This window comes from Saccopteryx bilineata, chromosome 1, assembly GCF_036850765.1.
Source record: "Saccopteryx bilineata isolate mSacBil1 chromosome 1, mSacBil1_pri_phased_curated, whole genome shotgun sequence".
Lineage (NCBI taxonomy): Eukaryota > Metazoa > Chordata > Mammalia > Chiroptera > Emballonuridae > Saccopteryx > Saccopteryx bilineata.
Window position 1 is genome coordinate 46,643,277 of NC_089490.1, and position 12,817 is coordinate 46,656,093.

Sequence of the window (12,817 nt, forward strand, 5' to 3'; positions counted from 1 at the left end):
GGGCTCAGGATAAACCTGGGGCAGAGGGTGCCGCCCACACTTCCCGCCCAACCAGCCAGCCTTTACCTGGGGTGTGAACGTGCCTGGTTCACAAGGCTTCTCACCCACCTGCTCAGCCTGTTCCTCCTGAGGGCAGGCTCTTCCCCGTGAAACCCCTTACTCGTACACGTACACACACTTACACTGTCACACTCTCACATAGGGGACATAGACCTGCTCAGGTGAGATCACAGTGGCGGCCTGGCCTGGAAGCATCACCTGAGCCTCCATGGGTTACTTCTGGGTTGCGCCGAGGAAAGGGCCACAGGCCTTTGGGCTGAGACCAAACCCTGCAGTGGCCATGATGGAAAAAACCATATTGACCTTTTATCTGGGTGTCACGTCCTCAAGACAGGGGCAGCAACACGAGAACATGTCAACTGTGCCGAAGCCTCTGACCAAGTGAGCTGGAAGTGGCTGTTTTAGAATGTGGTTGCCTCGCAACCAGGGTTCCGAGTTCTGGTGGGCTCTCTCAGCAGGCAGTGAGGTCACTGTGTGGTGAGGTCATTGCTGCTGCCACGTGGTGATGTCACTGCTCTTGTCTGAGGCGATGCTTGGGGTAGGGGACAGGAGGCAGAGCCGGCTCCTGCGGCACCTGTGGGACATCTGGAGGAGCCGGCTGCATGGGTAGACCTGGAGGTCCAGCCAGACCTGGAAGAGCGCCCGACCCCAGCGCCGTGCCTCCTCCGGCAGCCGCTCCAGCTGCAGCTCTGGAGCTGATTCCGGCCTGAGCAGCGTCCCCTGACCACACTGAGGCCCCACCAGCGCTGCCTCAAGAGCCCTCTGCCCAGACTGCCCTGGTTGTGGCCAGACATGGGGAGCTGCCTGTGGACAGCGCTTCAGGGCCAGCTCGAGAGCTGCTTGTCCTTCAACCACCTGTCCCTAGCACACCAGAAGACCTTGTTTTACACCTCTCTTTGACAGATTTATTTTCTTTTAACATTGTGTTTTTTTCCATGGCGTGATTCATGGTTTTATTTAATTTTATTTGTAAGAGTTCTGTATTTTTATTTTATTCTATTTTTTTATAGCGTGATTTGTTATAAATGTCAAATAAAACTGTTTATTTTTTAAGTTGTGTTATTCCTGAGCATGAAGTCCCTTGAAGATGCTATGCAAGCACAACTGATACCGCCTTAAAGAATCTTCCATCACCTCGAATGAAACCCCGCCCCAGGACTCACCCCACTCCTCCCACCTCTGGCAAGGCCTCACCTGCTCTGTGTCTCTGCTCTTTTACCTATTCTGGGCTTTTCCTCTCAGTTTAATACTACAATAGGTCTCTTTTTGGACATGTTCCCATAGTTTTTTTGTTTATCTGAATATGTTTTTGTCATTTGAAAGAGAAATTGCAGGTGAAATACAGAGCAGGTAGAAAAGAAATATAAAAAAGAAGCCCTTTTACTAAGTGTTCACATTATCTAGGGCTGGAGACCTCTGTGCTAAGTGTGAGTGCAGGACCTGATGCCAGTCAGGCAACTGCTGGCCCTTCCTCAGCTTAAAACAAACACGAGAAAAATGTGAAAATCTGGAAAGACACACCCCAAGTTAGAAAGCATTCCTCACAACCCAAGGCCAGAGAGAGGGTTAACATCCCTGCGGTGCAGAAACCTGGAAGTCCGTGTTTTCTAAAGGGACAGAGAGCAAACACTTGCTTCCAATAAGAGGCGCTGCACAGCCAGAGTGTTTCAGGTGATGGCCGACCTCCCAGTGGGGAAACACGCACTGTGGACACTGGCGAGAGTACACTGTCACCATCAGACTGGCAGGCTTCTGGTTTGGTGGCAAACAGCCCTGAGGACAACAGGGGAACGCAGAGGTCCCAGCAGATCCTGGGAGAGGATGGTGAAAGTCCCCTTCTCTGGGACAGTGTGCAGGCCCTGTCGAAGTCCCACAGGTGCACACCTTCACCTGGCAGTGCTCGTGCCAGGAGGGGACCCAAAGAAGTTCTTGTACAGTTTTTCAAAGATGCATTTTTGAGACTACCCATCAACCACCAGGGCAAGGTCCCAGAAAGTTTCTTTCATTAGAGTTAATAAGACTATTTGTGTAGAATTGTGTATAACAGAACACTGTTCTTTTTAAATTTTCATTGTACATTTTGGCCTGGGATATGGGCTTTAAAATGGACATTGTATCAGCTTCACTAAAATAAACAAAATATCAGTAAAAATCACAGCAAAGTTACCTTATTTCCCCATGTATAAGTCTCACCTGTTTTCCTATACAGTGTTTGTAGAAGTGTGGGTTTTCAAATGCCATGGATAAAACTGAGGATGAGGCAATATATGAAGACAGTGATTCATCATCAGACACAGATGAGGAAAGCTAATAAATGCGAGTTTTGACAGTGATGTGGAGTTGTATGAATTTTATGATGAGTAAACCTTGAATTCAATAAGTTTATGTAATACATTGGTTTTTCAAATTTCAGGCGCCAAAATCAAGGTGCGTCTTATTCATGGGAGCCTCTTACACATGGGGAAATACGGTACTTTACAGCTGTCAGAATGGCTATCATCACTGTATCAGTTGTTGTTGAGAATGTGGAGAAAAGGGAACCCTCGTGCACTGTTGGTGGGAATGCAGATTGGAGCACCCACTGTGGAAGGAAGTATGGAGTTAGCCCTAAAAATAAACATGGAACTGCCTTATGATCCAGAGACTTCACTTCTGGGAACTTATCCAAAGAAACCTGAAACCCGAAAGAATATATGTACCCTTGTGTCCATGGCCACATTATTTACAATAGCTAAGATTAGGAAGCAACCCTGGTGTCCTTTAGTAGATGAGTGGATAATAAAACTGGTACATTTACATAATGGAATACTACTCATCCGAAAAAAAGAAAATCTTACCCTTTGTGACAGCATGGATGGTCTTGGAGAATATTAGCCTAAGTGAAATAAGCCAGGCCGTTGCTTCCTTGGTCGGCAACCAAGCTATTCTAGTGCCTAAGGTGAGGTCTTGGAGCCATCATCAGTGCCTGGGGCCATCTTGCTCAAACCATTTGAGCCCTGGCTGCGAAGGGGAGAGGGTGGAGATTCAGATGGGTATTTCTCTTGTGTGCCATGACTGGGAATCAAACCTGGAACATCCATATACAAAGCCGATGCTCTACCACTGAACCAACCGGCCAGGGCCTCACAGGTATTTCTTTTTTTTTTTTTTTGTATTTTTCCGAAGCTGGAAACGGGGAGAGACAGTCAGACTCCCGCATGCGCCCGACTGGGATCCACCCGGCACGCCCACCATGGGGCGACGCTCTGCCCACCAGGGGGCGATGCTCTGCCCACCAGGGGGCGATGCTCTGCCCCTCCGGGGCGTCGCACTGCCACGACCAGAGCCACTCTTGCGCCTGGGGCAGAGGCCAAGGAGCCATCCCCAGTGCCCAGGCCATCTTAGCTCCAATGAAGCCTTGGCTGCGGGAGGGGAAGAGAGAGACAGAGAGGAAGGGGGGGGGTGGAGAAGCAAATGGGCGCTTCTCCATGTGCCCTGGCCGGAAATCGAACCCGGGTCCCCCGCACGCCAGGCTGACGCTCTACCGCTGAGCCAACCAGCCAGGGCCCAGGTATTTCTTGATATATATACTTTTTCTTCTGAGACATCAAGATATTCTAGTTTTCTTCCAATTTTTCTGGCTACTACTCAATCTATTTTGATGGTTTCTCCTTCAGTACTGCCTCTAGCCCAGGGACAACTAAACCAATCCCCCAATTCTATCTTTAGGGGGTCTACCTCCTGGGACTACTAAGAAATTCTCTGGCATTCTGGTCCAGTCAGGAGATTGAAATCAAATCACATAGTAGATAAATAGGAGATATGTAATATGAGAATACAGTGGTACCTTGAGATACAAATTTAATTCGTTCTGTAACCGAGCTCGTAAGTCAGTCACCTCATATATCAAACTGCCAATACTGGACCATGCGCCAATGCGCCAACTAGCGGCAGCTTCCTGAATCACGACTCATATCTCGGAATTTCACTTGAATCTCGAACAAAAATACGAACCGAGTTACCACTCATATCTTAAAAAATTCGTTTGTTGGTCTGTTCATATCTCAAGGTACCACTGTAATTCATTATGATGAAAGAATAACTCTAAGATACAAAGAATCTCTGTGTAGCACTCGAGGGTTGAGAGAGAGAGTACCCAAGTAAGAATAAACTTGGAAGGGTTTCAGACCTCAAGTGCAAAAGGCCTTCAGAGAGCTTGGGCTACATAAGATAGCTTGTAGAGGGAGCACCAGCTCCGTGTGGACTTCCTAGGCCACAGGAAGGCTGCACACAACACCTGCAGAAAGATCAACAACCTGGTGATCAACTCTAGACCACAGGCAGCTGCATGCAGACCAGGCAGGAATCTTTGATTCCCCGTCTAGTAAGCTGTAGACAGGTTGTGACCAGGCCACATCATTTTCTAGGTGTGTGCCTGGGATAAGCTCAGATTTTTCTCACACCCAAAGGAATATACTTCCCCTCTTTCAACTCCCTTCCACCCCTTCCACTATGCTGGAAGTTGCAGGCAACTTCTTCCTCATGCATATCCCTTTGGCAACCCCTACTGAGAAAGCTTTACATAGTAGGCACTAAAAAAGAGAAATGCTTAAAAATTTTTTGTAGTTTAACAGAAAGCATATATTGCCTGACAAGGCGGTGGTGTAGTGTATAGAGCATGAGTGTGGGATGCTGAGGACCCAAGTTTGAAACCCCGAGGTCACTGGCTTAAGCGAGGGCTCACCAGCTTGAGTGAGGGGTCACCAGCTTAAGCATGGCATCATACACATGACCCCATGGTTCCTGGCTTGAGCCCAAGGTCGCTGGCTTGAGGAAGGGTTCACTGGCTCAGTTGGACACCCACTCCCCCCACCACCGGTCAAGGCACATATGAGAAAGCAATCAATGAACAACTAAAGTGCTGCATCTAAGAGTTGATGCTCCTCATCTCCCTCCCTTCCTGCCTGCATAACTCTCTCTCTTGATAAAAAAGAGAAAAGAAAAAAGAATATACTGAAGGGTGTTTTTGCAGCTGGAAAGCAATAAACTGAAAACTGATATATCTCACTCTTACACTATTTTTTGTCTTTTTCTCTCTTTAAAAAAATTTTTTTAATTGATTTTAGGAGGAGAGAAAAAGGACAGAGAATTTGCTGACCAATGCTGTCCAATTGGATTTTCTGTGATAACAGAAATTTTGTATACCATTTTCACTGCAACAACGCACTGTCTAACTTGTTAGCCACTAGCCACATGTGACTACTGAGCACCTGAAAGGTGGATAATATGACTAAAAGGTTTAATTTTAAATTTTATTTAACTTTAATTAATTTAAATGGTCTATTTCAGTAGTGGCCATAATTCTGGGCAGTGCAGCTTATAACTATCCATAAAAGCACAACCCAAAACAAATAGTATATATAGAGTTACTAAGTTTAAGGCTTGTTTTCCTGTTTTCCATGATGACTATTGCTAAGAACACCAAATTATATGAGGAAATCACTGCTCCACTTAAATAGTAAAAACTAAAAATAATTTAAAAATTGTTACAGACCAGATTTCTTTTTTTAATTGATTTTAATTTATTGTGTTTACATAGATTCTAGCATCTCTCTGAATGCATCCCCCCTCCCCCATATTCCCCTCAACATCTCCCTTGCCCTTCTCCCCAGAGCGCCTTTCCCCTTTCCTTCAGGTTTATCTCATCCTATCATCCCCTTTCCGTCTGTCCTCTTTTCCTCTGGTCCCTTTGATCTCTCCTCTGTCTCAATTCCATTCCTCAGTTCACCTTGTTTATTGGATTCTTCAAATGAATGAGGTCATATGATGTTTTTCTTTCTCTGCCTGGCTTATTTCACTTAATATAATAGTTTCCACTTCCATCCGTGTTGTCACAAAAGGTAATATTTCCTTCTTTTTCATGACCCCATAGTATTCCATTGCATATCTGTACCACTGCTTTTTAATCCACTCGTTCACTGACAGACACTTGGGCTGTTTCCAGATCTTCGCTATTGTGAACAATGCTGCCATAAACATGGGGGTGCATTTCTCCTTTTGGAACAGTGCTATGGTGTTCATTGGGTATATTCCTAAAAGTGGGATAGCTGGGTCAAAAGGCAGTTCCATTTTTAATGTTTTGAGGAATCTCCATACTGTTTGCACAGTGGCTGCACCAGCCTGCATTCCCACCAGCAGTGCAGGAGGGTTCCCTTTTCTCCACATCCTTGCCAGCACTTATTCTGTGTTGTTTTGTTGATGAGCGCAATTCTGACTCGTGTGAGGTGGTATCTCATTGTGGTTTTAATTTGCATTTCTCCAATGATTAGTGATGTTGAGCATTTTTTCATATGCCTATTGGCCATCTGTATGTCCTCTTTGGAGAAGTGTCTATTCATTTCTTTGGCTCATTTTTTGATTGGATTGTCTTCCTGGTGTTGAGTTTTTCAAGTTTTTTATAAATTTTGTTATTAATCCCTTATCAGACATATTGTCAAATATGTTCTCCCATTGTGTAGTTTGCCTTTTTATTCTGTTCTTATTGTCTTTAGCTGTGCAAAAGCTTTTTAGTTTAATATAGTCCCATTTGTTTACCCTGTCTTTTATTTCACTTGCCCATGGAGATAAATCAGCAAATATATTGCTGCGAGAGATGTCAGAGAGCTTACTGCCTATGTTTTCTTCCAAGATGATCGTGATTTCACGACTTACATCAAGTCTTTTATCCATTTTGGGTTTATTTTTGTGAATGGTATAAGTTGGTAGTCTAGTTTCATTTTTTTGCAGGTAGCTGTCCAATTTCCCAACACCATTTGTTGAAGAAACTGTCTTTACTCCACTGTATGCTCTTACCTCCTTTGTTGAATATCAGTTGTCCATAAAGTTGTGGGTTTATTCCTGGGTTCTCTGTTCTGTTCCATTGATCTATATGCCAGTTCTTATGTCAGTACCAGGCTGTTTTGAGTACAATGGCCTTATAGTATAACTTGGTATCAGAAAGTGTGATGCCTCCCACTTTATTCTTCCTTTTCAAGATTGCTGAGGCTATTCGTGTTCTTTGTGGTTCTATATAAATTTTTGGAATATGTGTTCTATATCTTTGAAGTATGTCATTGGTATTTTAATTGATATTGCATTGAATTTATAAATTGCTTTGGGTAATATAGACATTTTAATGATGTTTATTCTTCGTAATCATGAGCACGGTATATGCTTCCACTTGTTTGTATCTTCCTTGATTTCTTTTGTCAATGTTTTATAATTTTCCAAGTACAGGTCTCTAATCTCCTTGGTTAAATTTACTCCTAAGTACTTTATTTTTTGGTTGCAATAGTGAAGGGGATTGTTTCCTTAATTTCTCTTTTTGACAGTTCGTTGTTGGTGTATAAAAATGCCTCTGATTTCTGAGTATTAATTTTATATCCTGCCACCTTGCTGAATTCATTTATCAGGTCCAGTAGTTTTTTGACTGAGACTTTAGGGTATTCTATGTACAATATCATATCATCTGCAAATAATGATAGTTTTACTTCTTCTTTTCCAATTTGGATGCCTTTTATTTCTTCTTCTTGTATGATTGCTGTGGCTAGGACTTCCAGAACTATGTTGAATAAGAGTGGTGAATGGGGCACCCCTGCCATGTTCCTGTTCTTAAGGGGATTGCTTTTAATTTTTGCCCATTGAGTATGATGTTAACTGTAGGTTTGTCATAATGGCCTTTATCATGTTAAGGTATGTTCCCTATATTCCTACTTTGCTGAAGTTTTGATCATGAATGGGTGCTGGATTTTATCAAATACTTTTTCTGCATCTATTGAAATTATCATGCGGTTTTTCTCCTTCCTTTTGTTGATGTCATGAATCACATTGATTGATTTACAGATATTGTACCAGCCTTGCCTCCCAAGAATAAATCCCACTTGATCATGGTGTATGATTTTTTTCATATATTGCTGGATCCGATTTGCTAATATTTTGTTGAGGATTTACATCTAAATTGATCAGGGATATTGGCCTATAATTTTCTTTCTTTGTCTGGTCTTTGCCTGGTTTTGGAATCAGAATTATGCTCGCCTCATAAAAGGAGCTTGGAAGTCTTCCTTCCTCTTGAATTTTTTGAAATAGCTTGAGACAGAGAGGAGTTAGTTCTTCATTGAATATTTGGTAGAATGCACCTGTGAAGCCATCAGTCCCAGGACTTTTGTTGTTGGGAGTTTTTTTGATAACTGTTTCGATCCCATTTGTTGTAATCGGTCTGTTTAGGTTTTCTGATTCTTCCAGATTGATTTTTTAAAAGATTATATGTTTCAAGGAATTTGTCCATTTCATCTAGGTTGTCTAATTTTTTGGCATACAATTTTTGGAAGGTTTTTTGTTTTGTTTGTTTTTAGAGACAGAGAGAGAGTCAGAGAGAGGGATAGATAGGGACAGACACACAGGAACGGAGAGAGATGAGAAGCATCAATCATTAGTTTTTCGTTGCGACACCTTAGTTGTTCATTGATTGCTTTCTCATATGTTTCTTGACCGTGGGACTACAGCAGACCGAGTAACCCCTTGCTCAAGCCAGCGACCTTGGGTCCAAGCTGGTGAGCTTTTGCTCAAACCAGATGAGCCCGCGCTCAAGCTGGCGACCTCAGGGTCTCAAACCTCGGTCCTCTGCATCCCAGTCCAATGCTCTATCCACTGCGCCACCACCTGGTCAGGCAGCACATAGTTCTTCATAGTATTTTCTTACAATCCTTTGTATTTTTGTTGTGTCAGTTGTTATTTCTCCACTCTCATTTCTAATTTTATTTATTTGAGGGTTTTTTGTGAGTCTGGTTAAAAGTTCATCAATCTTGTTTACCTTTTCAAAGAACCAGGTCTTGGTTTCATTGATCCTCTGTATTGTTTCTTTAGCCTCTACATCATTTATTTCCACTCTGATCTTTATTATTTCCTTCCTTCTACTACCTCTAGGCTTTAGTTGCTGTTCTTTTTCTAGTTCTTTTAGATGCAAAGTTTTTTATTTGAGCTTTTTCTAGCTTCTTAGGGTATCCTTGTAATGCTATGACCTTCCCTCTCAGTACTGCTTTTGCTGTGTCCCATAAATTTTGAGTTGTTGTATGCTCATTATCATTTGTTTCTAGGAATTTTTTTAATTTCTTCTTTAATCTCATTGTTAACCCATTCATTATTTAATAACATGCTTTTAGTTTCCAAGTGTTTGAGTATTTTTGAGTTTTTCTGTTGTGGTTGATTTCTAATTTCATGCCATTGTGATCAGAGAAAATGCTTGATACAATTTCAATCTTTTTAAATTTGTTGAGACCACTTTTTTGCCCTAATGTGTGGTCTATCCTAGAGAATGTACCATGAGCACTTGAAAAGAATGTATATTCTGCTGCTTTAGGGTGAAAGGTTCTGAAGATATCTATTAAATCCAGTTGATCTAGTGTGTCCTTTTTTTTTTTTTTTTTTCTGAAGCTGGAAACGGGCAGAGACAGTCAGACAGATCCACCCGGCACGCCCACCAGGGGAAGACGCTCTGCCTACCAGGGGGCGATGCTCTGCCCCTCTGGGGCATCGCTCTGTTGCAACCAGAGTCACTCTAGCGCCTGGGGCAGAGGCCAAGGAGCCATCCCCAGTGCCCGGGCCATCTTTGCTCTAATGGAGCCTCAGCTGTGGGAGGGGAAGAGAGAGACAGAGAGGAAGGAGAGGGGGAGGGGTGGAGAAGCAGATGGGCGCTTCTCCTGTGTGCCCTGGCCGGGAATCGAACCCGGGACTTCTGCACACCAGGCTGATGCTCTACCACTGAGCCAACCGGCCAGGGCGATCTAGTGTGTCCTTTAAGTCTGCTATTTCTTTGTTAATTTTTTTCTTGAGGATCTATCTAGTGATGTTAGTGGGGTATTGAAATCCCCTGCTATTATAGTATTGCTGCTGATCTCGCCCTTTATATCCATCATAGTCTGCTTTATATATTTAGGTGCTCCTATTTTAGGCAGACTAGATTTCTTTTTTAAAGATTTTATATATCCATTTTAGATAAGAGATAGAGACAAAAGGAGAGAGAGAGAGGGAGAGAGAGAGAGAGAGTGAAAAGCAGGAAGCATCAACTCCCATATGTGCCTTGACCGGGCAAGCCCAGGGTTTTGAACCAGCGACCTCAGCATTCCAGCTTTAGGCTTTATCCACTGCACCACCACAGGCCAGGTCATACCAGATTTTTGTTAATTATTTCTTTATGAACCACAGCCACTAAGAAAATACAAAACCCACTACTCATTAAACTATGAGACACCGCCAATTTTAAGGTACCACTCAGTTTCAGAGACGTGAAAATGTACAAGTCAGAATCAATGAATACAGCCTATCAGTCTTGAACTATTTAGTAGAAGTTCAATACTACACAATATGAAGTATTTTTACAATGTTTATAGATTTCTGCGAGTGTGTGTGCATTACAGGTGCACACACACAATGTGCATGCACATACACACTTAGGCGAAAGCATGAAGTGAGGTCCCTTTAGCTCCCCTCTTTCTCCTAGTAGCTTCCAAGGCCACACTATGGGACCCTTAAGGAGGTATCTGAGTAGTATTTTGAAAACCACTGAATTATAACTAACCCAATTCTTGACTTTTGGTTATTTATTTAGATTAAGCTTTTTAATCTCTCAAAAAAATATATTGATACCTGTCATAAAAAGATATTAAAAGAGGTTAAGTTTTCTTTTTTTGATGAAATAAAATATTAGTTATGTGGCCAGGCTTTCTCTAGGTTTAAAAAATTAAACCACTGGCTCTTAATTTATACACTGTTCCTATCCACTGCCTGCTTTCTTACTGTCTGTGGGCGACTGAAATGTAGCTTCTCTCGAACTTCAGAGGACAAAGACACATCCCTGAGAGTCAAATAATCCAGGTCTTTCGGCAGCTGGAGAGCTTCATCTTGCTGAATGTTCTTTATGGGATTGTTTGTTTGTTTGTTGTTGAGTTTTATGAGTTCTTTGTATATTTTGGATATTAGGCCCTTATCTGAGCTGTTATTTGAAAATATCATTTCCCATTTAGTTGGCTTTCTGTTTATTTTGTTATCAGTTTCTCTTGCTGAGCAAAAACTTCTTAGTCTGATGTAGTCCCATTCATTAATTTTTGCCTTCACTTCTCTTGCCATTGGAGTCAAACTGAATGTTCTTTATTTCTTCTTGTTGATGGAATAATACTGATTCGTAAGTGGCTGGTAAGCAAAATTATGTTATGATACTCAGATTATATTAACAATTTACATTCATATAGCTTTTTACAATTTACAAAGAGTTTTTGCTACATTATCTCACTCAACTCTTATCTCAACACCATGAATTAAGTGGGGTACATGTTCCTTTTCCAGCTGAGGAAATTGAGGCTAAAATATAAACAGGGAGTATCTTTAACTATAATACAACATTTTGTCTGGTAGTTTACCACATGTCCTTTTCATTTGAAAATTTAGGAAAATTAAAAGGAAATTGTGTTCCTTTTCAGTGCAATTTTTCCCCCCTTTTTTAAGTGAGAGACAGATTACCACATGTGCCCTGACCAGGATCCACCAGGCAACCCTCCTCTAGGGCTGATGCTTGAATCAACTGAGCTATCCTCAGTGCCTGAGGCTGACACTCGGACCAACCAAACTATCCTATTGGTTTGATGCTCAAACCTACTGAGCCACTGACTGAGAGAGAGGGAGAGAGGTAGAGAGGGAGGGGGAGAGGAGCAGATGGTCACTTCTCATCTGTGCCCTGACTGGGATGAACTTGGGATGTCCACATGCCGGGCCAATGCTCTTTCCACTGAGCCAGTTGGCCAGGGCCCACTTTTTCTTTTTAAATCACCTTAACAGAATGACTACTCATGTGATTAGTTTGGTAAAAATATAAAACTTATAATCTTCTTTTCCATATTTTTATTATCAATTAGCATTTTATTTTCTTACTGAATTTTATTTATTAAATTTTTAGAGAGAGGAGAGAGAGAAAGGAGGCAGGTAGGAGCAGGAAGCATGAACTTGTAGGTGCTTTCCATATGTGCTTTGACCAGGCAAGCCTAGGGTTTCAAATGGGTGACCTCAGCATTCCAGGTCAATGCTTTATCCACTGTGCCACCACAGGCAAGCCCATCAATTAGCATTTTAAACTGAGTTGGAAACAATCACTTTCCCTGATTTCACTATGACCTCAATACATATTAGTCATATTTAATGCAAATTCTAATTATATAAATTTGAAATAGTGCAATAATCAAAATAAAGCATAATGTTGCCCTGGCGGGGTAGTTCAGTTGGTTAGAGCATCACCCTGATACACCAGGATTGTTGGTTTAATCCCTGGTTAGAGAACATACAAGAGTCAGCCAGTGAATGCATAAATAAGTGAAACAACAGCCCTGGCTGGTTGTCTCAGTGGTATAGCGTGGGCCAAGCGTGTGGATGTCCAAGGTTTGATTCCCCCTCAGCAGGGCACACAGGAGAAGAAACCATCTGCTTCTCCACCCACCCCAATTCCCTTCTCTTTATCTCTCTCCCCTTCTCCTTCGGCCATGGCTTGGTTGGAACAAGTTGGCCCCAGGTGCTGAAGATGGCTCCATGGCCTTGTCTCAGGCACTTAAATGGCTTGGTTGCTGAGCAACAGAGCAATAACCCCAGATGGGCAGAGCATCACCTGGTAGGCAGCTTGCCAGGTGAATCCTGTTATGGGCTCATGCAGAAGTCTGTCTTCCTGCTTCTCACTTAAGAAAAATTAAAAAAATAAAATAAA

At 42.4% G+C, this 12,817-nt stretch overlaps 1 protein-coding gene across 1 annotated transcript in view; it reads right to left on the reverse strand.

The window, feature by feature from the left end:
* Positions 1-543: 543 nt before the first annotated feature.
* LOC136319207 (protein MTO1 homolog, mitochondrial-like) overlaps positions 544-12,817 on the reverse strand; it is a 41,290-nt gene continuing 29,016 nt past the window's right edge. The window contains 2 exon segments of the mRNA XM_066252577.1: positions 544-921; positions 1,766-1,833. Coding sequence (XP_066108674.1) covers positions 544-921; positions 1,766-1,833 — 446 coding nt within the window.